The sequence below is a fragment of the Triticum aestivum genome, chromosome 3A (assembly GCF_018294505.1).
Source record: "Triticum aestivum cultivar Chinese Spring chromosome 3A, IWGSC CS RefSeq v2.1, whole genome shotgun sequence".
Lineage (NCBI taxonomy): Eukaryota > Viridiplantae > Streptophyta > Magnoliopsida > Poales > Poaceae > Triticum > Triticum aestivum.
This window is the reverse complement of record NC_057800.1, coordinates 478,278,344-478,304,335: the sequence shown is the minus strand read 5'-3', so window position 1 is coordinate 478,304,335 and position 25,992 is coordinate 478,278,344. Positions and strand designations below refer to the sequence as shown.

At 40.2% G+C, this 25,992-nt stretch overlaps 1 protein-coding gene across 13 annotated transcripts; it reads right to left on the bottom strand.

Moving 5' to 3' along the window:
- Positions 1–182: 182 nt before the first annotated feature.
- Positions 183–25,018, bottom strand: LOC123061729 (myosin-17). Of its 13 annotated transcripts, none has more exons than XM_044484954.1 (53): positions 24,418–25,018; positions 23,183–23,311; positions 22,620–22,763; positions 22,397–22,542; positions 22,134–22,290; positions 21,947–22,005; positions 20,210–20,369; positions 19,979–20,128; positions 19,758–19,894; positions 19,510–19,656; positions 19,329–19,430; positions 19,049–19,106; positions 18,868–18,969; positions 18,409–18,446; positions 17,642–17,768; positions 17,392–17,562; positions 16,690–16,821; positions 16,485–16,594; positions 16,328–16,388; positions 13,687–13,864; positions 13,385–13,590; positions 13,157–13,276; positions 12,978–13,076; positions 12,659–12,847; positions 12,313–12,452; positions 11,114–11,281; positions 10,744–10,911; positions 10,460–10,627; positions 10,114–10,281; positions 7,483–7,650; positions 7,237–7,404; positions 6,432–6,599; positions 6,116–6,283; positions 5,783–5,950; positions 5,497–5,664; positions 5,131–5,298; positions 4,860–5,027; positions 4,421–4,588; positions 4,075–4,242; positions 3,724–3,933; positions 3,496–3,616; positions 3,323–3,415; positions 3,165–3,245; positions 2,884–3,078; positions 2,167–2,511; positions 1,945–2,076; positions 1,790–1,860; positions 1,616–1,715; positions 1,492–1,548; positions 1,346–1,402; positions 1,151–1,231; positions 787–869; positions 183–693 (listed from the first exon to the last, which is right to left on the bottom strand). In XM_044484954.1, the coding sequence occupies exons 1-53, from the start codon at positions 24,418–24,420 to the stop codon at positions 570–572; spliced, it is 7,167 nt and encodes a 2,388-aa protein (XP_044340889.1). In that variant the 5' UTR covers positions 24,421–25,018; the 3' UTR covers positions 183–569. The 13 variants fall into 13 exon arrangements, with proteins under 13 accessions (XP_044340889.1, XP_044340887.1, XP_044340888.1 ...); XM_044484952.1 differs by lacking the exon at positions 24,418–25,018 and adding an exon at positions 23,898–24,312; XM_044484953.1 differs by lacking the exon at positions 24,418–25,018 and adding an exon at positions 23,898–24,312 and having other exon boundaries at positions 2,884–3,069.
- Positions 25,019–25,992: the final 974 nt, after the last annotated feature.

Genomic DNA, 25,992 nt, shown 5'->3' with positions numbered 1-25,992 from the left:
TTTTAGGCTGGGGCTAACTATTTACATATAGAATACTCAAACACAACGGTATTAGCAGGTGCATCTTTCTCTGTGGCGATAAATGATCCTCTTCTACTCGTCTAGATTAACACACCATAATAAATCTCAAGTGTAAGTCTAGCACACAGGGAACTAGCTGAATAAATAATAAAGAATTAGAATTGAAGGCACGAACAAGCCAACCACAATGCCATTATTCTATACCAGCAGAACAATGATGTTCATTTTCTGTAACAATTTACAACACACGTACAACTTGACTAATTACAGCAAAACTTTGTATTACTAAGCTTATACAGGGACTTTTGCCCTTGTCCCCTTGCTATACAAGCCCAACATAACTGAAAATAAAACATGGCATGAAAAACTGGACACAAATTTACAATCAACGAACCAATCAATCGAAATCAGATACCTAAGCTCTCCTAGGAACTACTCCTCAACGGCTTGCTATCTGGTATAAAAAGAATCACGCATACTGTACAACCTACAAACAGGAACTCCTGATTTATGCACAGCTGCCGAAGGCTCCACGGTGAGAAAAATAACTATTCCCCTCTTTGCAATAAAAACGCAAAGCCAGGGTTTTCACGGACAAACGGTAGCAAGTCATCATCAGCCATCTCAATGGTTGGCATTGTCTTTGTAATATCATCGAGTGAAAAAGGTATACTGCATTTGAGGAATGAAATGGTGAAACCATGAGCCATAAACATTAGAAGGTTTTAAGCTGAAAGATGCTATTTTTTGTCAAATGTAACAAACCTAGAATCATCATCTAGCAGTATAGAGAAAGTTGTGACAGTATTTGCTTCCTCACGCGCTGCAGCTTTCAAGCTTGATGCGAACTATAAATAGAGAAACAGAAATCACGTATCATTTAACAGTTCATTTGTAAATGAGAAACAAATCAATATTGTAGTAAAGACCAAATTGTGTTTTCTTTTAAGTGGAAGTGGATGAGGGTTGCCACATAAGGACATCCTAGGAGGTCATGATATTACTCTCGCCCCAAGTGCACTCAAGTTCAGAGTCACATGATTAACTTCAGAGTTCTGAATAGATTTGGGGCTTTAGTGATGGTATGATCGCATCCGACCAAATAGTATATGAGGGTACATCATCTCACCTCTGCTGAAATAGTGTTTGAACCATTGACGTCATCCAAGTACATACCAACTATGCGCTCTAGCTGCTGTATGCTGAGGGCCTGAAAGAATTCATATACAAATATTAGAAGTACAACTTATAGGGGTAAGGACTGGCAGTGGAAGAATCTTCCTTTCTTATTAAGAAAAGAATGTCAATCAAATCAAATACTTACTTGGCACACATCAGCACGTATCTCTCTTAGTGTTCTCATTGGCTTAAGAGAAATCACCTGGCAAAAGTGAAAAATAGGAATAAAATGTATTTGTGAATAAAACACTATTGGGAATTAATATTCGGTAAGTTAAAAAGAACGCGCACCAAGAAATCAACAGCCTGTCTGATATGCTTCAATGCCTCCCAGGCCGAACCTGCAAACTGCATCAAATACAACAGATAAGCCAATAGCTTTGGAAAATCCATTTGTAAACAGGGAAGTGAATACCTCTCGAGTAGCATTATCAGACCAGTGTTTTAGCTCAGCTAGTCCAGCTTTGACATATTCCCCGTTGCTAAATGAACAGCACTCACGCCGCAAAAGGAGCCTGTTTCCAAGGGGAAGATCTTAAGAGAAGCTTATACATATGTGAATACATGAGGCTAGGAAAAAGTGTTCAACCTGTTAAATAGCTGAACATCAATCAGTGAAAATATCTGTACGAACAATTTATGCACCAAAATTGATGGGACCTGCAAATTCAACCAGATAAGACAAAATGCATTCAGACAATTTTATGAACGGATACCATGGGTCCATGATCATTTTACACCTACATGGTTCGCCTTTAATACATCCAAATAGTTGGCGAGGACTTTCACGATGCTTAACCAATGTGCTAATTGGTTCTGTTGTCCCAAGCCATTTGTATTGCTTTTTGCCAGATTTGAGTGAGAAGTTCGTGGATCCTGAAGAGATTCAACATTTAACCATCTTTAAATAGAAAACGATGAAGCTTCTTTAATTTTCTTCCAAAAAATGAGAGCATGTAACAGCACCTGGATGCACAATTCAAGTAAAGGGTTTAGTTCCTTCTTCACGCTGTCACTTATCATACCGTAAACCTTCTCAATTAGATCCACAAGCTGCTGTTTAAAGAGCAAAGCTGGATATTTTGCTTCAACTTGGGGTAATCCGGTAGCTCCAACAACTGATTGCCCGCCGAGATAAGCAAGCCCAGCATTTGAAGTTTGACTTGTATGAAATGTCCTCTCAGACGAAAATCTTCGCCTTTGCGGGGTTGAGAGTGCGGTCCTAGTAGTTTTGAATGATCGTTGAAGGAGAACTGTTAATGCAGATAAATTGGACAACCAATATGCCAATGTTCTCACATCATGTTCAGCCTTCAAGAGAGGGAAAGCCGACATCAGGACAAGTAGCCAAACTCTACACCAATTGCATGAAGTGTAGTTTTGCAAGCAATTTGAAAAGTTGTTACTGTAGTTAATTTCCATATTTTCATGTTTTATCAATTATTCAAGGCACTCTGAGAGAACATGGATCCTAATCTTGCCAATTATTATTTTATGTACATGTTAGATGTTGCACAACAGAAAATTGGACAAATGAGATTAATTCCAATTCTGCTGCAATAGGGCATTCAATAAATGACACTCTCCTAGTTTGTTGCAACAAGCAGAAGTTGTACTCCATGTCATCAATGATGCATTTAAATGAAGAAAGATGCTATTTGAATCCAAAGAAGTGTGAGGAACCTCTATTGCAGAGTTTATAGCATGCAGAATTCTGTCAAATACACCAGTCTTCATGGCTTCAAATGATCTCCAGTGAAGAAGACACTGGTATATAAGAAGAGTGGCAACAGGCTTGCTCCCAGAAAATCCGAGATATTGTGGAATGCAAGTAAGTAACCACTGCTGGTCATCTTGGGGCTGCTGGGGCTGCGGAGACTTCCAAAAAGCAACAAATTATCATCTCAAAAGTAGGTTGGCAGTTCAACTGAACACGAAGAATCAGCATCAAATTTGTAGAATACCTGATGTTTCTGATTAAGCACTCTTTGCAGTTTTTCTCCGTGTTCAAAGTCTTTTTGATTACTCGAGTTGGGAGCATTGCCCTATATTATTGTTTAGACATTCAATTAAATGCAATTTTGTAGAAATTATATGCAGATACATAGTTACTATAACTCACTACTGGGGGTGTTGCTTCTGACATGCCAGCTGATGGTCTCATCTCAGCCTGCCTTAGTTCACCGTTCAAAACATGCCCATTCTCTGGGCTTCTCTGCAAAATATACTAAAAATATCAGTTATGAGGATCGAATAATCATCATATATGTGTCAGGCCCACTAACGGTACATTACATGAATCCTTGTGATCTTTGAACGTGAGGGTGGAGATTTGGCAGTAGAAGGTGGAGTAGCAGTTGCTTGCTGACGGAGAACATGATTCTCAGCCTCTAAGTTGGCTGCTTTTCCTTCAATTCTGTTTATGGAAAGATAGCAAAGAATTGTTTGATTGAGGTACAAAATAGGAAGCAGAACCTGACCACTATTCTTGAAAAAATGAAACAGAAAAAAATGCATATGCACCTTTGTAGGGACTCCTGAAGGTGAGTTATAACTTTGCCTGACTCCTCAATTTTTTTAATCAAATCATCATTCCTGTTAAGGAGGTCTTCATTTCTCTTCAATAAATCTTCATTTCTTTCCTGAGCTTCAGTAAGAGCTCTCTTGGCAACATCACTGTCTTGTTTTTCCATCACAAACGAAGACAATCTTGATATTGCATCTACTTGAATCCTGGTTTCAGGAAAAGAAGTAGACTTGTAAAGGATAAATTAATGATTTTTTATGAACATACAATACTGGTAATCATGTAATGATGTTATTCTAGTTAGAAACTCAGTGGCAGCCCACTGCATACAGAATAAATATACTAACTTTTGCACTGTGTCTTGAAGTAAGTGGATCCGGTACTCATTATCACTAATTTTTCTGAGTAATTCCTCATTTCTTTCTTGAGCTTCAGTAAGAGATTTCCTGATTGAGTCATTTTCTTGCCGTGCAGCTTCTAATGAAACATCTTTTGCTGCTATATCTTCTTCAAGCCTGTTTTATTGGTAAACATAAAACTATGTCATAAATCTGAGAACTGGAAATATGTAACAGTATACCAAATCAAATTTCGGACATCGTAAGACTGAGGTGGCTGAAAGAGTGTATAGATATGTGGGTGGCTGAGTGTAGAATAATAAATCATACGGGAAGCATTAGTGAAGACACGTACTTAATTATGGTATTCTGAAGATGTTCAATTTTTTCATTAGTATCTTCAATTTTCATTAGTAACTCTCCATTTCTCTCTCCAGCTTCAGCAAGTTCTTTCTTCATTGCATCCTTCTCTTGTCTCTCGGATAGTAACAAAGCATCCTTTGTTGTCGAACTTTCTCCAAGCCTAATTATGTTGAAGAAATGAATATCAAACATTAACATCTCATAACAAAAACAGAAAAATAAGTATGTACTCCCTCTGTAAAGAAATATAAGAGCATTTAGATCACTAAAATAGTGTGTACTCCCTCTGTACTCCCTCTGTAAAATAGTGATCTAAACGCTCTTATATTTCTTTACGGAGGGAGTACTAAACATACAGCTATATTAAAGCGGGGCGAAAGCCTTTTTCGGTAACATACAGCTATACATCGAAGGCTAAGAAGATGAAGTACCTTTCTATGCTATCTTGAAGAAGATCAATTTTCCTGTCAACATCCACAAATTTCTTTAGTAACTCTTCACTTCTTTCCTGGCTCTCAATTTGCGCCTTCGTTGTTGCATCATTTTGCTCTCTTTCTCTCAACAACAAATTCTCCTTTGTAGCTTTGTTTTCTTCAAGCCTGTGTTTGTACATGAAAAAAAAAGGTTGATATACCTAGTATTTTTAGAGGGAGGACATGGACTTTATGATAAAAAGTAGTGGTCTAAGGAACTATCATGTACCTCTGTATAGTAAATTGAAGCTGAAGAATATTTTTATCATCATCATGAATTTTCTTGAGCAATTCTTCATTTCTTTCCTGAGCTTCAACTAGAGTTTTCCGAGTTGCCTCATGTGCTTGCTTTTCTGTTAGCAGCAAGACATCTTTGGCAGTTCCATCTTCTTCAAGCCTATCAATGTGAAGAGGGAAAACATTTCTGTAATATTACATAACATGTAAATTTGACAAACAGAAGTTGGTGCATGATTACAACTCTAATCGAAAAAAGATAGGATGGTACAACCAGCATGTCGTGACCCACCCCACCCCCGCCACCAAAACACGCGTGAACACAGACCGCAACATTGAAAGAAGTACAGAATCTGACCTTTCTATTGTAGTCTGAAGGCTGTCAGATTTTCTATGTGCCTCTTCAATATTCTTTATTAATTCAGCAATTTTCAACTGTTCTTCTGCAAGCAGTTTTGAGGTTGAAGCATTTTGTTCTCTTTCAGTTAGCAACAAAGTCTCCTTTGTGCTGACATTTTCTTCAAGTCTATGTGTGTAATGATGGAACACATCGTTGTGTTATGCAATCAAAGATAAATATAACGTTAGTGCTCTGGGGTCAGAAGAGAAGCCTGATTTAATCTTATATACAAGAAATGGCAGACCTCTTTATCATATCATCACGCTCTGCTAGACTTGCATGGTTATCTTGCGCTTCATTTAGTAATTCATCGATCCTTAGGCGAGCATCAGATAGTTCGCTCCTTAATTTGCTGTTTTCATGTCTTTCTATTGCCAATTGAGAATCCATGACCGATGTACTTTCTTCAAGTCTACGTCCAAAGAAGAGAAAAATTACGCTAAGAACTACCAAATATAACGCGAGAGATGGTCATGTACAGTGATAGGAGACAATTCTAGAAGTGGTTAAGTAGAATTGATAAACCAACAAATGTTGGTTTCAATCTTACATATACTTAAAAGCAAAGAGATTAAACCTTTTCACCGAAACTTCAAGCAGACCGATTTTGTTATCCGAGTCCTCTATTTTGCTCGTTAACTGTTGATTTCTCTCCTGAGCTTCAAATAGCTCAGTTATGGTGTCATCGTAACTTTGCTTTGTTTTAAGAAGCAAAGACTCTCTGGTCATTGCATCTTTTTCAAGTCTATATTTATTGAAATGAAGGAAATAAGTGTTAGTTCACAATACTGAAACCATAGGAGTCGAATTCTATTGTACCAGTTAGTGCAGATCATCAAACTTAGCTGCTACTTATGCTAACCTACCAATAAAGTTGGCAAAAAAAAACAGACCTTTCCACATTCTCTAGAAGATGACCAATGTTTTTATCAGCTTCTTCAACTTTCCTAAGCAACTCCTGATTTACTTCTTGAGCTTCTGAGAACACTTTCTTGGTTTGATCATGTGCGTGCTTTTCTTCTAAATAAAGAGCATCCGTTGTTGTTGCACCCTCTTCTAACCTATGTTCAGGTTTAAATTATAACAGGTGCGATCCATAAAATCGGTGAGGGAGAATCTATCTTATCAAAGCAGATGCCAAATTACTTAGAATCTAGTACATTGTGCCTCAAGCTGCAAATAACCCCCACATATTGCCTTTAAGAAACACATCCTACAGGACATGCAGCACAACTTAAATGAAAGATCATGATGCTTAACAATATTGTGACCTTGGCTTTCTTTTTTCCTAAGTTCAGTTTATCTCTCACCCAGCTCCCAGAACAAGTGAACCATGGCATGTACTTCATGTTTACTCTAATGTTGGAAAGAACTATCACTATTTTCTTCCATTCCTAGAGCTGTGGGCAGTAATGGGATGGTAGCCAGCAAAAAGCATCTATAAAATTTAGGTACAATCTCTCAGAAGACTAATTATCACACTCACAGGAAGGAAGTTTATAAGAAGAGATAAGCACTAGTGAAATTGTAAGTGGATGGTTGTGAAATACTCGAGTGAAATGGAATACTGCCAGAGTACCGCTTTAAAAGCCTATGCAGCATGACGTTTGCATATGGAGGTAAATGCATGGATGATATGCAAGTGATTTTCCAGTAGTAAAGTTTACACAAAGAAGTTCGCTTCATGAAAAAACAAACCTTTTCATAGTTTTTTGAAGTAGATCAATATTTATATTAGCAGAAGAAATTTCCTCCAGCAAACCATCAATCCTCACTTCTGCCTCTGCTAGTGCTTTAGATTTTGCATCTTTTTCCTGATGCTCTGTTAGTAAAACTGCCTCTCTTGCAGACGCACTTTGTTCAAGTCTACGTTCATGGATATAAAACAGTAAGAAACAGGTTCACTCAGAGGTTTCATGGATGCTTTCTTTGGAGTAAACAGACCTTTGTATACTATCTTGAAGCTGATGCATACTGTTATTAGCACACTCAAGTTCTTTAACTAATTCCTCGATTCGATCCAGAGCTTCAGTTAGTGTCTTTTTGGTCACCTCTTTTTCTTGCTTTTCAGCTACCAATAAAGCATCTCTTGCGGTAGATTCTTCATCAAGTCTAGGTATATGAAAAAAAAAACACTCAACTCTCCTATATTGAAAGGCTAATAGAGCTCAGAGTAATACGAGAATTGGTAATGCAAGCCAGAATCAGACGAGCTTAAAATAACTCTTGACAGAAAAGAACTAACCTGCACAACTTATCGTCAGGCACTCATAAATTCTTATTTTCCTTGGTCAATCATCATTTTAGTGCTAGCCAGCTAGTTCATTTAACAGCTTCTTGGTTTTTCTACCTTCCAGTTACAAAAAAATCTTTGATACTGGATGCTACTATTAAGTCCTATGCGCCAACCAGTAGAAACAAAAGTCTGAACTGATGGAGAAGATTGGGCAATCCACATATACTTCAACACCCCCTCGCACGTGTGGCTCGAGAAGGCCATACATGAACAGAAAGAGGGCAAGCATTTTTTTTAATTTTTTAATTGTGAAAGCCAAGATTCGAATCCAGGGTCTCTTTTTCATGCACCAACCAGTAGAACCAAAAGTCCAAACTGATGGAGAAGGTTGGGCAATCCACATATACTTCAACAGCTACGAGGTGCTCTTCCATGGCACCGTCGATTATGATTCCTGGAAGCAAAACTGGAAGATGCAGGCACCTGGCAAGGTCATGTTCTCCATCATAGCCGCTGTCCAAGCCATCTTACTTTTTGGACCATGCTGCTGGCAACACCTCATAGCCGACCAAGAGGGCATGGTTATATGGAGTTGGTCCCTAAGTACTTGGTGAAATCTGTGTAAGGGCTTTATTCGTCAGCCACGCCATTTTCCCATGCCACAAAATCCTGTGAAGGCTCATGCACCCCTGAGGTGTCGCCTCTTCCTCTGGCTCGCTTTGCAACACCGGTGCTGGAAACTGACAGGCTTGAGCGCCATGGCCTCCCTAGCCGCAAAACAGCTCCTTGTGTTCCCAGGAACCAGAGTCGGCGCAGCACCTCTTCATTCAATGTCCATGGCCCAGCCATCTATGGAATCTTATCCTCTGTTGGGCAGGACATGTCATTGCCATCCCCTCTGTGACAAACTCCCTGGAAGAATGGCGGCTGACCATGCAGAAGAGCACCCCCTAAGCACAAAAGGAAGGATTTTGACGCAATGGTCCCCTAAATGTTTGATCCATTTGGTGTGACCATAACAAGGTATTTCAAGGGGAGAGCAAGGACATTATGATAGTAAAGAACGACGTCAGGGACGAAGCAGAGTGGTAGCAGCAGGCTTTTAATTAATGGTTGTGCAAACTAGAGTGGGTGTTGGTTGTGTTGTGTGTTCTGCTTGATCCTTGGTCGTGTTTTGATATTTGATCCCTGCACTAGCTGCCCAACTCCCATAACTATTTTCTTCTCCTAGTAATGAAAAAATGTGCACAAGATTGTCCGCGTGTTATTTAAAAAACAGAGTAATGCACACATTTTCCGCAGAGAGACTTTGGCAGGGCCAATGCTAAATTCTCAATCAAGGCAGGGGCTAAGACGCCACAGCTGCTTCTGCCCATCGACCTTGCTTTTATTTTTATGGTACGTCAATTGGCTGTAGCCTGTTCTCAGATTTGTACACAACCTTTTTGTTCTATGGTGCAAACGAGGTGCAATGTTTATTGCAAAATTTCTCGACGGAAAAAAAAAAACCTGGCTACTTGCATGATGCCCTTGTGGGTCAGGATTTAGGTCATGCTTTGAGTGAATGCTAGTTAGTGAGGATGACCCCTTCATGCCTTCATTCATGAGGATGCACTTTTTGATAACCGGCGGTTAAAGAGAGCAGTTCGTTGGTATTTATCCTGTCAATATCATATCTGATGAAGAAAGCGCTTCTCTGATTGTACAAACCATCTTTTTCCAATAGGAATGGCCCACTTTCACCACATTTCCTTTTTTTTAATGATATATCTAAGACCACAGCTTATACTTGATCAAGTGTACAGGAAGATTGAGAAAGCAAGAACTGGACTCCTGCTTGAAACATTGGTGCTGTTGCTCAAATATATGTTAGCAGTTAAGCATGACAAATGGCAAGTTCTTACCGATATGCTAGGTCCATCACACTTGGTACTTTGTATAATCGTCTAGTCGCATGTAACATGTACAGTATCTTAGACATGTCAGGAGCTTCCAACTTTTTTAGATATTCTTCATTCATTTGTTTCTCCTTTCTTTTACACCATGTTTACATAAATTCTTTATGTATTGCATGTTTTTCCTGACACTAGTCAGCAAAATACTGTTATTTTTATTCTAGAAAAAATGTTGTCAAACTCGGAAGAAGGATTCACTCTAGTTAAAACAAAAGACTCACTCTTACTGATAGGAGGAAATAGTGCACATCGGTTATCCCTGCCGACGCATGCTAACTAGATGTGTTGTCTCACAGAAGAATGGGAACAATCTTGACAAATATAATTATTAATTGTTTTTAGATGATACCAAACTGAGTAATAAATTTAAGGTAAGAAAGGAACCTCTGTAAAGAATCCTGAAGCAGACTGTTTCTCTTATCAGCACCTTCAAGGTTCCTCTGTAGCTCTACAATTTCTACCTGGGCATCTGCTAGTTGTTTCATGACCACATCATTTTGCTGCCTTTCAGCTTTCAAGGAAATCTCCACTGCCGCTACACTTTCCTCAAGTCTAAATCAACATGGAACAAATAATTAGCTGTGACAATGGTGCGATAATAGACACAGTTCCCCAACAGCAAGATCACAAGAGTGTAAAGTTAGTAGCTCAGATTTGGATGCTAGAAAACGAATCAGAAATGAAATGCCCTCAGGTTTAGAAATAAGGCGGTAAATATCAAGCAACACACCTTTGGGTAGTGTCTTGATAATGAACAATATTTTTCCCAGAATCTTCAAGTTTCTTGAGTAATTCCTCATTTTTACTCTGAACTTCATTGAGTAATTTCTTAGTTGCTTCACTTTCTTGTCTTTCTGTAGTTGATAGAGTATCATTCTCGGTTAATCTTTCTTCAAGCCTATACACATGGAAAGAAGAAATGACTATTATTTGAATATGTTGATAAACTCATAATATTATGATTAATAAGAAGGATTCCTATGTAGAGTAGGTTGTAAAGGGGAACCAAAAAACCTTTGTACAGTAGTCTGAAGCAGAGTAGACTTTTCATCAGCGTCCCCAACTTCTCTCAGAAGTTCCTCAATTTTAACTTGTGCTTCAGCTAGTTCTACCACACTTGCCTCATGTTGTTGCTTCTCAATTGTCAGTGAAGATTGCAGATCTGCCATGCTATATTCGAATCTGCATTCCACAACAGGGTGCAAGCTATCAGATCACACCGTATAGAAGGATGAAAACATGTGCAGTAACTGCCTGTGCACCCACCAAAAGAATGGTTTAAGAATAACTATGAACTCATAGGAGGTACAAACTAAAGAGTATCAATGTGATGATGGCTGATTACTCGATAGAATCACTGCTCAAAGGTACATTCGGGACAAACCTTTCAACATTTTCCTGGAGCAGAGTGATTTGTTTCTCAGCCTCTTCAATCTTGATCGCAAAAGCTTGATCTCGTAGGTGAGATTCAGCTAGTGCGGCACTAGCTTCTTCATTTTGCTGCTTCTCTGTTAGCAAAAGGGCCTCTCCTTCTCTTACAGTCTCTTCTAGTCTGTGTTCATACAGAAAACAAATGCGGCATTTTCAGAGTAATACCTTGAAAACTAGGGGACTAGATTCTAATACAAGCAGCATCTAGCAAAGTTAGGGTCCATTCTTAGTCCAAAAAAAGTCAGGCGCCCTTTCCAATAACTACTGGAAGGGTGGGGGCAAGAGAAATAATGTATTTTTCAGTTTACATAAATATACATCAAACTGCAAAAAGGCAACCGAGTTCTCAAAATGTATTTTACAGAATGCCCCTGCAGACTGCAACGCAGATACTTTCTGGATATGTTACCGTTGAGACAAAACCCAGAAACTATGCTGCTCCAGGAACTGGAGCACCATGTGCCGTGAATTTATATAAACACTTAGATGTGGCACCATGTGAATCAAGGATCATAGATCAGAGACTTTGATGTTCTTTAACAAAAAAAAAAACAGGTTTACCCTATACAGCATAAGAAACACAGAATGTGTACCATCTTATGTGTGCACAATCATGTCTCTGTTGCTCAAGCATTAGTGTGTACAGTTATGCATGAGGCTCTTCTAAGCAGTTTTTCGAGTACAGCTTCCCTTAAACAACAATTAGTAGAGGCCATGTCTTGGAAGAATAATGACGAGGGACGCATGCCTCTAATAAAATTTAGTCAATGCTGGTATCAATACACATTTTCTGGTAGCAATACCAATTTTGGAGTTGGTATCTCCCTGGAAGTGACGGGTGGATGTACATAGTATGAAACCTTACAGAATAGCCACTATGTTTAGAAATTTAGATGCAAGTTCAAGAAACTCCAGAAGATCTTTAGGTATGACTCACTAGACTATGACCTTTTTTACAGACCATGTTTTAATAATTTTATTTGTTAGGAGCCCATAAAATATAATTTGCAAGTCACCACAGTCACCACAGTCACCACTTATGAAAAAAGAATAATGGAGATATTTCAACCAGCTCTGTGCAGAAGAAAACCTTCTGTGCAATCAACAAGATATAGTATTGAGAAACTCAGGCAATTAAAAACAACAGCAAACCTCTTCACGATATCATTAAGCTGCTTGATCATTTCATCTGCATCCTGGACTTTCCTATTCAGTTCTTCATTTCTTTCCTGGGCATTCGAGTGTGCTTTCTTTGTTACATCATTTTCCTCTCGCTCTGCTACTAGTAGCACCTGAAACAGTAGCATGTGTCTATTATCACAATATTTCGCACTACGTGCAAGAATGTCAATTATTTGGATCTTTTTAACTAGAGCAGATACTGTAATATATATTGATAAATGCAAGTCACTATATGAAGCTATAACACCACCCCCTTGCTCCAGTCCTTTGTACTGCAGTTCAACTGTACTTCCATTGTTAAGGTTGAAGAGCATACCTTCAGGCCCTCAATCTCAGAAGTCAATGAACTGATCTTTTCTCTTTCTTGAGCTAGAGCTTCTTCAACAGCTTTTTTAGCTGATTCGTTTTCCTTCATTGCTGCAGCTTCTTCCACTCGCTGCTCCATGTCATGAAGAGCAGACTGCAGTTTAGAAATTTCTGTTGCTTTGGACTTCTCCAAATCAGTCTGCAAATTGTATACACACGTACAACAATTAGTTAGTATTTCAATACATCAATAAAACTGCAGATTTACCATATACTCAGTAATTTCAGTATGACCAATATTCAGCAATTATTCAAGACCAAGTATTAACCCTTAGTTTCTTTTCCAAGCTCAAGCGGCTCATTAGCTCTTCCACGCGTTCCTCCAGTTTCTCCTTTGCCACCTTTAGAGCTTGAGTATCTCTTGCAGCCTAGAAAGTTTGTTCCCGAATAAGCTTTACAAAAAAGCAACAACCAAAAAACACACACCACAAGAGGTGATATCAAGTACCATTTTGAGCTGCCGCAGTTCCCTTCTGGCAACCCTTCCTCTCCAAGCACATTGGTAGGTCAATGCTGCTCTCTTTAACTTTATATAACTTAAGTTATCTCTGTGGCGACGCCAACGGGACTGCAATGTTGTAGTGATGGTCCAAATACAAGTGAACAAGAAACCCATAAAAATGGCAAGAGCCAAAATTCGTCGACAGCAGAATAAGGAAAGGAGCACTGCACCTACCTGGATATGGATAGAAGCTTTGTTCTGATTTCTAGAATTGAATTCATTGCGAGCTGCCATGGTCCTTAACCCTGTCTGCAATGTAATGGCTGACAAGCATAGCTGAGAATAAGTTCTCCGTGCAAAATAACGGCGTATATTTTTCTGTATTTTCAGCGCTGCTGCTTGTTGTCTCAAGAATCCATGCAGTTTACAAGCCAATCTTGCTGCAATAAGCAAAGGAAGTCTTAACATATGCACATGGCTCCATCAATACTATGAGCATAATGTCCAATTCAGATGTCATATGGAAATGAATTTACCTCTGACAAAGGATTGCAAACAAACAGATGCATTGCGCAGTATTAGGAACTGCTCACGAGCAACATGAGTACGTAACTGACTCTGAACACCTCTTGCTGCAGTATTTCGCACCTCTGTTCTTCTAGCATCCAATTCAGCCATTTGGCCAGCTCTAAGGAATACCTTGGTTCTTCCTATCTGTTGATCAGAAAATATGCTGCAAATGTTAAAGGACTGAGTGAACAAACTCTTCTTTTTTTGCGGGGGAGTGAACAAACTCTTACATATAAATATTTCCCAGATACTAAACAAAATCAGTCCAAAAGAATAAGTACATTATTAACCAGTTGCAAGCAAGGATTAGTTCAGAATCTCCATTGTATGCTGCAGAATACTTGTGAAAATATCTAAAAGGTAAAAGGAATCTAAAACAAATGCAACATAGAACTCATACATGCCTGGTAATGAGCCAATTTCTAAAACCTTAACTCATACTAGCCTAATAATTTACACAAATAAATAGCGGCCCCCGACCAAAATATATTTAGCTCAGTTATAACCCAACCTATAATTCAGCTCACCCATGTCAGATCTAGCCCTGACTAAGTGATTAGCCCACACAATTTCAAGTGAACTCAGCGCACCTTACTTTGTATGCATTTCTGATAGTTTTTTTCCTGAGCGGAAAATAGAAATTAAATTAATATATAAGAGTTGTATATATGTATACAGATGTGAGAGAGGGGGGGGGGACCAAACCAGCAGATAAGGGGGGCTTTCATTCTGTAAGGAAATGGTCTCTCTTGAAGAGAAAGGACCAAGCGCCAAGACTAGGGTTTAAATTGTCAGAGATTTTAGCATTTCTTTGCTTCCAAATGGCCCAAGCAGCGACGGTACTGAAGGCCTCCATGAAGAAAGGCTTGCCAAAGTCCACCCTGGTCATTGTGATCTTGTTCTCCATTCTAAGATCGTGAGAGGGGGGGGGGGGGGAGGCTTAGCCCCAGGCCATCAAACCAAACCAGCAGATAAGGGGGACTTTCATTCTGTAAGAAAGAAGGAAATGGTCTCTCTTGAAGAGAAAGGACCAAGTGCCAAGACTAGGGTTCAAATTGTCAAAGATTTTAGCATTTCTTTGCTTCCAAATGGCCCAAGCAGCGACGGTACTGAAGGCCTCCATGAAGAAAGGCTTGCCAAAGTCCGCCCTGGTCATTGTGATCTTGTTCTCCATTCTAAGATCGTATCATGGTGCAGGTTGATTGATGTCCAACACTCCTTGCTGAAGCAGCAGTTCCAGAAAAGGTGATCTCTGGTCTCGAGCTGGCCATCATTACAGAGAATGCAGTTGACTCCATCATTGACCTGGAAATTTCGATTTGCAGCATGTCTTTAGTGTTGAAGCGGTCATTTAGCAGAAGCAAAACAAACGCCTTAAGCAGAGGAGCATTTAGAGTTCCAGATCCAGAATAGGGACCAGAATATGATTGAAGGATGGCTAATAAATTTTTGAGGCAGAGAAGGAAGCTCCCCCTCCCCCCTACACACACACACACACACACCTGTAGCTCCAAAAGTTAACACAAGTGTTATTTATGTGGAACTGAAGGATCATCTGCCTGGATTCATGAAGTTCATCAAAAGCTTGCGGGGACAGAGGCAGATGGAGGAGATAGAGAGGATCCCGCACACATGCTCAAAGCATCACCAACCGAGGCTAGGTTATTAATAGCAAAGTGCAATCTGGGAGATTTATTTCTCATACGATCAATTGGGTTTTTGACGGGAGCATAGTCTCTGATTTTTGGCCTAGAGAGGACAAGGGGGAGCCCGAGATAGGTGAAACAGAAGGAAGCGGCCTTGCAGCCAAATAAACTGGCTAAGTGACTTGTTTTGTTCTCAGGAACATTGATGGAGAGGAGGCAGGATTTGTGATAGTTAACATGGAGCCCTGTAGATTGGGCAAAGGTTTTGAGGAGGCGCTCAAGGCAAAGCAATTGACGAGGGAAGGCTTGAATGATCATGGTAGACCAAACTTGACATGGGAAGAGTCCGTGAAGAGAGATCTGAAGGATTGGAATATCACCCAAGAACTAGCTATGGACAGGGGTGCGTGGAAGTTAGCTATCCACGTGCCAAAACCATGACTTGGTTTCAAGATCTTATGGGTTTCAAATCTAGCCTACCCCAATTTGTTTGGGACTGAAAGGCTTTGTTGTTGTTGTTCGGTAGGCCTGAATGATCATGAGGGTATCGTTGGCATATTGAACAATTGGGAAGGCCCCATCATTAGTTGGGGTAGGAAGCTAGAGGAGATTGCGCTGATGGACTCTTGATGGATTGAAGAAGATCAGCAGCCAGGCCGAAGAGGAGCGGCGACATGAGATCCCCTTGTCTAAGCCCTCTGCGGCAGTAGAATTTTTTCCCAGGAACTCTGTTAAGGAGCACAGCCGACGACGTACTGGAGCAAAGAATAGAGTTGATCCAGGCAATCCAACAAGCATCGAAACCATTGTGCCTGAGCATTGACAGAATAGTGCAATGTTCTGATAGTTTATGCTGTACTTATACGGGAAACCAATTTGTTGAACTACTAATCAGAAAAAAAAATGTTGAACCTAATGAACGAAGTTGTTCCTTGGTTTAGAACATAAAAAACCTGCTCACCTGATAGCCCTCCAGTCCGATTTTGTCCAAAACCTTTTGGCAAGTCGTCTTATCATCATTTCTACCAGAAAAGAAAACATGTAATTGTTAAGAAGACAGGCTAGAGATAGAAAAAAAGGCAAAAAAGAAAACGTAATCCATGATTGAACAGACTCACTTCTCTTTTAGAATTTCAGGAGCAAGAATGCGAAAACGATGTAAGAAATCATGAAACAGTTTTCTTGTAGGATATCCAGCGCAGCTGATTCTAATTGCTTCTAGAACACCCTAACATGGTGAAAAAACATTATCAGGGGACACACTGGCACTGAATTTCTCAAATTTTGAAAAAAAAAAGGAAGAAGCATGAAATATCTTATTACCGAGCATCTAAGTTGCTGTAGAACGTTGGTGTTCTCAAAAATAGCAGGCTTAAGAACACTATTTGGTTTTACACATCTAATGTAATGAGGTTCTGTAGAGCTTAAAGTCTCCATGAGTTCATGAAGTTGCATCTGAAAATTACATTGAAAAATTAGATACACAATGTCATCACAAGCAAACTTCGACAAAGCAAATGAGAAGTAAATGTCACCACAGGTCCGTATTATTTACTACACATTTCAACTGAATGCCTATTCTTATAATTTGTAAAGTGGGGCCCTTAAGTTCACTTGTGGGTTCAGCTAGGCCCTCCCTGTTAAAAATCCTTCTGTTATGAATTTGCAGGCATAGAAGGCCCGTGTTAGCAATGTACTGTTGGTGTGGTACACCAACCCCAGTCTAGTACCATGTGGCAGCAAGGTTCTCCCTTACTGTTTTTCCTAAAAATACCTAGCAACAAGATCAAGGAAGCACCAAGTCAATAATTAAATGACAAATGATCATGCATACCCCTATTAAGTGAGATACTATGACCATTAATCTCTTTGAAAGCATTTTCTTAGGTGTAGAAAGTGGAATAATTGAAATAAATTCACAATAGGCAATTATTATTATTTTGCATGGAGACCCCTGAACCCGTATTGCACAACAAATGATGATAGATGATATTACATAAGCCTTTAACTATAGCAGAATGTGACCTTGAAGCGAGTAGCAATTGAGGATGACTTTGATGATTTTGTGTTCTCTTCTGGTGCTGGTGGGAATAAAACTGATACAAAAGAGCACCTGGAAGCATTAAGTAATTCCTGGTGTTCTGCTACCACATAATCTTTGTTTTTGTCCAGGAAATGATCAGATTGATATATCACCTGGAGATGTATTAAAAATTAGGATGTACTTGAATAAATGAGTGAATAAAGGAAGTGTTATGATGTAAAAAATACTTACATCTCCAGCATAATGTTGGATTGTAAATGCAGTACGAGAAAGTTTTGGTTTAGCAAATCTTTTGTGATTCTTGAACTTTTCATACAGCTTCTGAGATAATGTCTCGTGTGTCGACTTTGGAAACATGCTGGAGGATATATAGGACACGGAAAAGAAAGAATCTTGTCAGAAACATGTGAACAAAATCATTTGGTGCAAAAATGCATGTCCTTGGCTATGACAAGAAAAATGAATTAGCAAGTGTTTCTTGGATGTTGACATGACGCGTTCAGTCTGGCAAACTATGGAGAATAATCTGGGCATGCATATCCGCAGCCAGAACAAGAAAAATGAATGAACAACCATTGCTTGGATGTTAAGATCAGGCAATCAATCCGGCAGACTATGAAGAATAATTTGAGCATGCATGTCATCAATTTGCTACCAAAACATTTAAATAAGAACTTTTGGTTCTCTCCAACAAGCAGGCATAAGGCAGCAACACACACTGACGTATAAAAGGACAAACCCAGTGCATAGAAGCTCCCACACAAGGTTGGGTCTGGGGAGGGATTATAGGAACCTAGTCTTACACCTGCGAAGTGCAATGCAGAGAGGCTGGTTCGAACCCAGGACCCCTTGGCATAAGTGGGGAGGACTTCACCACTGCGCCAGGCCTGCCCTCTTAGCAACACGCACTAACGTATATGTTTATTTATTTATTTGAACACGCACATCCTAGTAAAACTGCAACATGTAGTGCCAACAAATGAGGCATTGAAACTTACCAAGCTTCATCAAGAAGTGCAATAATGCCACCTGGTTTCTGGACACAAAAAGGTAGTAATTAAATGTGCGAACATAAAAAAAGTAAGCAGATATTGCTAAGAATGTACAACAAATACACAAATATATTGATAATTTCCATCATCTATATAGGACATTGTAGCTGATATATGTACTGCATCAAAGACTGAACGGGGCTGGGCGCAAGATCACATAGACTAATGTGTTGTTATCCTTGAGCTTAATTTGTTGTGTTTCAGCTCTAGTGATCAAAGGAAGCTAAGACCAGCATGACACTCCTTTACAAACCACAGAAACTTGAGGTTTGCCTTATAAATATAGAAATTTGCACAATATTTATAACTATGAACTAAATACAAATAGTTTTAGGTACAAGAGGGGGAGAAATAAAAGGAAATTACAAAAGCAAGTCAATGCATGTAACAGCGACCAACTCGTACCTTCTCAATTAAATCAAGAACATCTTGGTTGTCAACAAACTCTATGTAACTCCAGTTAATCTGCTCCCTTGTGTACTCCTCCTGCTCCATTTTGAATACATTCTGCCGAAACAAACACCACTGGTTGCTTGGCACAGGAAAGAGGAGAAGAAAATTCTAAAAAGATGAGTTTTGCATATACCTGGTTAAAATGTTGCTGGAGTTTTTCGTTCGTGAAGTTGATGCATAATTGTTCAAAACTGAAGAGTAGTTGCAGACCAAAGGAATATTTAGCAACCCCATATAAGTTACTCCCTCCGTTCTAAATTACTCGTCGCAGAAATGGATGTATCTAGAACTAAAATACATCTAGATACATCTATTTCTGCGACGAGTAATTCGGAACGGAGGGAGTATAAGGTATTCCTTACTATGCATTAGCTTCAAACTTTTTTTTCTGGAACAACTTACAGCTTACTCACCTATTAGTCTTAAAACTTTCAAAGCCATATATATCAAGTACCCCAATCAATTTGTCTGAGCTTGGATCTTGCCCGATTGATGCATTTATTCTATTTACAAGCCTGCAGTAGTACAATTTTATATAGTTAGAAAAAATAGGCACATAACTATAGTACATAATATGTGGTCAAGTTTTTTTACCAGTCAAATAGTCGAGAGTATATTTGTTTTGCAAAGCCATCCCTGCTAACAGTAGCAGAATTGGGACCAACTGTAGTAGTAATAACTCCTTCTGGCGTATTTATTTCCCTCTTTATCAAGGCATTCTCCAATTTTTCACAGTCACACCTGCAAGGAGCGTTCCAATGTATCATAGATTACAAATATTAATTATGAAAGATAGTAATAAAATTATAAAGAGAATTGGTGAACTAAAACCAACAGCCTACATCAAGAGCTCTCCTGCTGTATTAAGATGGAATCTTGATTTGGCATCCTTTATTACAGATGAATCTGCCTCTGTCCCTTTCGCAAAACTAATATTACCAAGATGAAGCACAGCAGCAACAACCCGGAATATAGCTTCCTGTAAAGAAACATCCCGTTGAAAAACAAATGTGATATCCACAGCTGACGAGCAAATCCTTGCTGAAAAGGGCTGAGTTTAAACCTGTTCTTCCTCAGTGATGCCAACCATATCCATAGCATTTCTTGTCGCAAGATACTCTTCAGCATCATTGATTCCATCAACTCTGATGCAAGATGACTGGTTGAGGTAGTGAAATGAAGATGGATCCCCCAGCTTATATTTTTTAATATCCTGCACCAAATTAGACATAAAAAGGTATAATAGCTTGAAAAGTATAAGTAGCAAACTGACACCAGTAACATTTTTTTTTACCTCTGACGGTGCTGAACAAAGGAAATAAAAGCAATGGTAGTTTCTCTCTGGACTACTAGTTTGGCAAACCCGAGATCTCTCAAGCAAGTAAGTTCTAATAGCAGCACCAGATATCTTCCCGCTCTTGTCGAATTGGAGCTCCACAAACTTACCAAATCGACTTCACCATGTTGAGAAAAAGTTAAGAGGTATGTAAGTCACATAGAGCAACAATCAGAACATAAACCGATAAATAGTGCACTCCCGCCGTTCACTATTATAAAATGTTCTAACTTTTTTCTGAATCGGATGTATATAGACGTGTTTTAGTGTGTTTGTTCACTCATTTCAATCCGTATGTAGTCCATATTGAAATATCCAAAACATCTTCTAATAGTGAACAAAGGGAGTATATGATACTGTGTACTGCCCATCTAGATGAGATGAATGTTGAGAATGAAACAAAAAAAGAACTATTTGGCTTTGACCTCCCATACAGAGTCTGAATGTTTATTTTATATTCAATACTCAAATAATTAATAATCTGGAGGGACCCATAACCAGTTATATCACACAAATTAGGAGGAATTTTATATTTCACCAGAGTTGTGGTAAGGTATACTGTGCCACGAATCGAAAAGAGAGGTCTTGCTCATTTTCTCTGTTTTCTATACCAATAAAAGACGACTAAAAGCCACATGCTCTTTTGTCAGTTATGACAATAACTGTGATGGTTACCTCGAAATAAAAAGAAGAGTGATGGGCTTTCTGAGTGAAACCAAGCAGAAACCACAGATCTTTCAAACTTCCATATCTTGGTCTCAGAATCAATATCACATTGTTTTGATTATGGTAAGAGATGAATTGTAGGGAGAGCCCTAATGAAAATATCACATTGCCATACTTTTTGGTTGAAACACAACTATCCTTCAATATTCACAATGCAATCTTGAATGGGTGGATCTGGAAAAGTAGAGGCATGCTATGCTGCTTACAAAAAATTATCAGTGAATGAAGTTCAGCGGGTCTTATGCAATGCTAATGTGGTGGTGGAGTGAATGTATGCATCTTTTCTTTCTGACCCAGTTTAGTCTGATCTAATGGGTACTTAATTTGGATAAGTTCGGATGCATCTATTAGAATATTTTATATGGTTAACTTACCAAAATCAAAGCTGGAGATAAAAATAGTTTATTTCAAAGGTGTACACTCCAAATCCCCCCACCCCCTCTTAAGACAAAAAACACATTTAGAATGACACATGTACAGTTGCCCAACAACTAGCTGAAGTTTTGACTGGGTGGATTAGCGTATCGAGGAAAAAAGGATGGTTCATCTTATAATTTGTAATTTGTCCTACAATAAAAAAAATTGCAGCTTTTAACCATGTGTAACAATAACAGGCTTGGTTTTGGTTGCCTTCAATACTATGTTGGATTGGGCTGTTTAGCACTTTGAGCTGTGCCTTGGGTCCTCTGGAAACTTGTAAATTTCTACTTATCAATATATTTCAGTAGGGTCTTCCCTGCTGTTGTAAACAAAAGGTTTCATTTCCTTCAACTAAAAAGCTTCCATATGTTTGTCCGTACTTTTGGTTACCCAGTAAACTCTGCTAATGTATGATGCTTTTGGTTATGACTTGTATAACACATAAGATACTACTAGTACATACGATACTACTACTGGCTTGGTGTTACTTTGACGACACCAATGAAACACAATAAATATTTTCTGATTTCCGTAGTATGATATCCATACCTTGAATTATTGTTCCGAACAGTTTTCGCATTCCCAAAAGCTTCAAGGACTGGGTTAGACTGTATGCAAAGCATAAGTAAGTGATGATAGAATTAATACAGCTGAAATCATTGCATTGAATATCTTTTGAACAAACACAGAGCTTGCTGTCAGCGAGAAGCATTACAACTTATGAAATCCAACTTACTTCCAAAACCTGTTGTTCAACCGTCCTTCCTCCTGTTCCAGACCGACCACCCAAAAATGCGAGATATCTCATCAGCAATTTTGTAGTCTCAGTCTTTCCAGCACCACTTTCACCACTGACCAAAATGGAATTACTCTTTCCTTCATTCATCATTTGCCTGTTTCCTTATTCAAATGAATGCAAAATGGTTCCATCAATATAGACCTACAGGGGCACATCTCACTGTAGGAGAGTCATAGCATAATAGTAGTATAAGCATTCACCTGTAAGAGACATCAGCTATTGCAAATACATGAGGATCTAAATCTCCAAGATTTGCACCTTTGTATTTTTCCATAGTCTGGACGTCAACGAGATTAGGCAACCTTTGGAATGGATTTATGGCAATCAGAATGTTCCCCGTATAGGTCTGAAACTCAGAATAATAGCATTAGACAGAAAAAAAAATAAGGCATGCACTTGACATCACAAGATATGACCACTCACATATATTATATTTTTTGCATATCTGACAGCCAAATTATCCAGAACACCGGGCTCATGCAAGTATGATAACCTTGTCATGTCATCGACTCCATCAGGTGGTGCTTCTGTGTCTTTAGGATGTATATCTGATACATTTGCAGTAACCTGGTTGCACAAACAACAGTGTAACCATGTAGTTTTCATGACAGAAAACTAACTTTCGTACTAGAAGAATATCACATGCAGTTCTCCTTCATGGTTTGGAAAAAAACCTGGGGAAAGAACCCCAAAGTACAACAAATTACTTTGAATACGAGGTCTATATTGATGGAACCATTTTGCAGTCTTGCTTAATGAAACATTCAAAGATACCTGGGGGAAAAAACCTGGGGAAAGAACCCCAAAAACCTGGGGAAAGAACCCCAAAGTACAACAAATTACCAGCACACTCTTGCTTAATGAAACATTCAAAGATTGACAGTCAATGACACATGGAGTAAATTGAAGTTCAAAATGCACTCTTTGTCCGAGGTCCAACTAAGTCCAAAAGTAACAGGGATGCAACAGAAATCATGGACACATACCGTCTTTCCCTTGGTTGTGCGAACATGAGCATTTTGACCATCAATTTTGAAGACCTCCCCATCAATCCAAGCTAAATCTTTGTCTGCCACCCATACATGAGAGCCTATAACAATGTTTAACACGGGAGCCTGCACACGTGACAAGTGACAAGTTTAACATGTCAAATAGATCAAAATTGCATGATAATGGATCATACATCTGCACTGAAATCCGGCATTCCAGTAGATGCCAAACCGATAATGTGTATATATTGATAATGTCCCAGGAAAAATGAACAAAAGAATAATAACACCTATATATCAGATACGGATGACTGATGAAATCAAGATGCGAGATGCGTAAAGCAAACCTAAGAATAAGATGTATGATGAAGAAATATCTATGAGTTTCGATGACTTCTCATGGTGATATTGCATTGTAATAAACCATTTATCAAACTGAAAATTGTTTATAGAAGAAACCTCGAGAATTTAGGTCTGGTTGGTTCCACAGAAATGAGTGCAGTTGACATCTAACTAAACATGTAGAGCAGAGTAATGCACCATCATATGGAAGAGGGTATTGGCATTTAGTTTGATTATATGATTGAGTAAATTTGGGCTTTGTCTACCATGGCACAAGCATATAAAACTATCCAAAGTCGCACAGAAGAGAAGTATAAACAGCAATACAAGCATGACAGCCTTTTAATATACAATAAACTAGCATGTTCACCTGGTTTAACATTATAAATGTGAAGCTAGTTGATGCAATCCGTGTCTCTGTCCTGAAACTAGACCCCTTGGTGGACAGCCTTCCACAATTCAGCTAAACCTCCAAAAGGCACTGAACTCCATTTCATTCTCATCATTTAGCAAACAGGTCCGACCGAGTTGTAGGCAAGCAAAGGATGCTAAATGCTTGGCTAGAGCAGATTCATGCTAAGTGCCTCGCTCGTGACATCCGCAGAACAAGTACGTCCCGCTACTGTCGGCAGGTGTAGGGATTCAGCTCACTCAGCAGGTGTAAGGATAAATCCACTCGATGAATGGAATTCCTCCAAAATTCGGCGGAATGCCGGCTAAAATCCACTTGGTTTCCCAGACACGAGCTCGAAAACCACACAAAATTCTCCCCCAAACCCAGACAAAAAAATACGCCGCGGCGGAAGTAGACAAAAGCGCAGCCCGACGCATTCAATTGAATCTCAGAAGAGAACAAAAGAAAAACGGCAAGCGTGACAAGTCAGACGCACCATGTATCATCTGGGGCAGTCGCGGCAGGCGTAGGAAGAGAATCGGGACGCGGCAGGAGGTGTTGCGGGCAGGCACGATCGGACGGGAGGAGACGCGGCTCGGCGGCGGTGGCGGCGCCGACGGGCGATCTCCTCCCCTCGGCCCGGTCGCCGATCGCCTCGCGGCGGCGCGATCCGGCTGGAGGCGCGCTGCGGCGGCGGCGCGCTTGGGCGGGGGAGCGCGGTGGCGGGGGGCGACGCGAGGGGGGGAGCACAGGCGGGCACAGCGCGACGAGGGGGGAGAGGGGGGAGCACAGGCAGGCAGGCAGGCAGGGCAGGGCCAACCAGGCGGGCGCGACTCTCATTAACAGGAAAAAGAAATTGCGAATAATCTGGGTGCGCGGCGCGAGCTCGCCAGCACCAACGTGCCGGATCGGGTCGTCGTCAGCACCACCAGCGCACCACCGCGGCTGCGTGCGGCATTCCTTCCCAAAAGGGAGGCGGGCAGGCTAAAGGTGGGGGAAGCTGGCGGCGGGTGGTAGGAACGGGGTGAGGGATTAAAGCCGAGCCAGACAGCGACGGATTCTCCTTCGAAGAAAGGTGGCGGTGGTGGTGGATTTGGAGCCAGGAATGGAGGAATCGGGGTGGATTAGTGCGGGTAAACCCGCGATTCCGATGGTGAAAGCGTCGTCACGGGGACGATTTGGCCGCGGGGAGGGGTGACATGTGCGGGGAGGGCCGGGGCAGGGCGGTGGATTGGCGGGACGGGCGGCCGCGGTGGCCCACCTGGCCGACAGTTAGGCAGCGTGTCGTCATTAGGTGGACGGACGGATCCATGGACGGATGGAGAAAAGGAAAAAAGGAGGAAGAAAACTGGATTGCTTTCGGCACCGGAAACTGGAAATTTGTACGCGCTCGCTCGCTGCTCGTGCACGTACGGATCGCTCCCTCCGGTACACTACGCTGTACGCCTTCCGTTGTAGAGTCAGGGTACTTGTACCGTTGTACGTTGTAGTGTACGTACTCGTCCAAGGCAAGGCAATCTCCAAGGAGTTGCTTGTAAACAGTGGGTGACCTGAGCGACGTACGCTAGCTTGTGCTTTTGCCATCCTACTCTTGTACAGCTCCTTTTAAAAAAAATGAATTGTACAACTCATTTTAATAGTGCCAGCTTGACAGATCAGTCTCACTAGTTTATGTTCATAACACGGCAGGGGAGGCGCGCAACGTACGATTCAATTCCGCGATGGCAACCCCTCCTGACCTTGCCTAGCTTGCGTACTGCTGAACCCTTTGAAAATTGCAGCGTGAAAAAAAAAAGTTGACAGTTGGGAGCAGTGGATTGGACGTTTCAGTTTCAAGTTTTTAGAAATGCCTGATCCGCCGCGGGCTTCTTCATCGTGCGCCTGTTACCGAAAGAGAAATCTGTTTGTAGTTTTATTCTAAGCATTCTACCAAGTTTGCTGGCTTACTCAAGGGGCGTCTGTAGTCCAAACATTCCATTGCACTGAAAAAAAACAAATAAACAAAAGAAATCTGTCAAGGTATCGTGACCACGACTGGTTGCAATAGAAACAAAATTAAATGAGGGAACTG

Bases quoted from the DNA above. Each gene is read 5' to 3' on its own strand.
- LOC123061729 (XM_044484952.1), bottom strand. The intron at 20,370-21,946 runs GTATGGATATCA...AACATGGTGAAG, and splicing joins GTTCGGAACAATAATTCAAG to TCGATTTGGTAAGTTTGTGG. The intron at 3,934-4,074 runs GTTAGTATATTT...TCCTGAAACCAG, and splicing joins CTTCAAGACACAGTGCAAAA to GATTCAAGTAGATGCAATAT.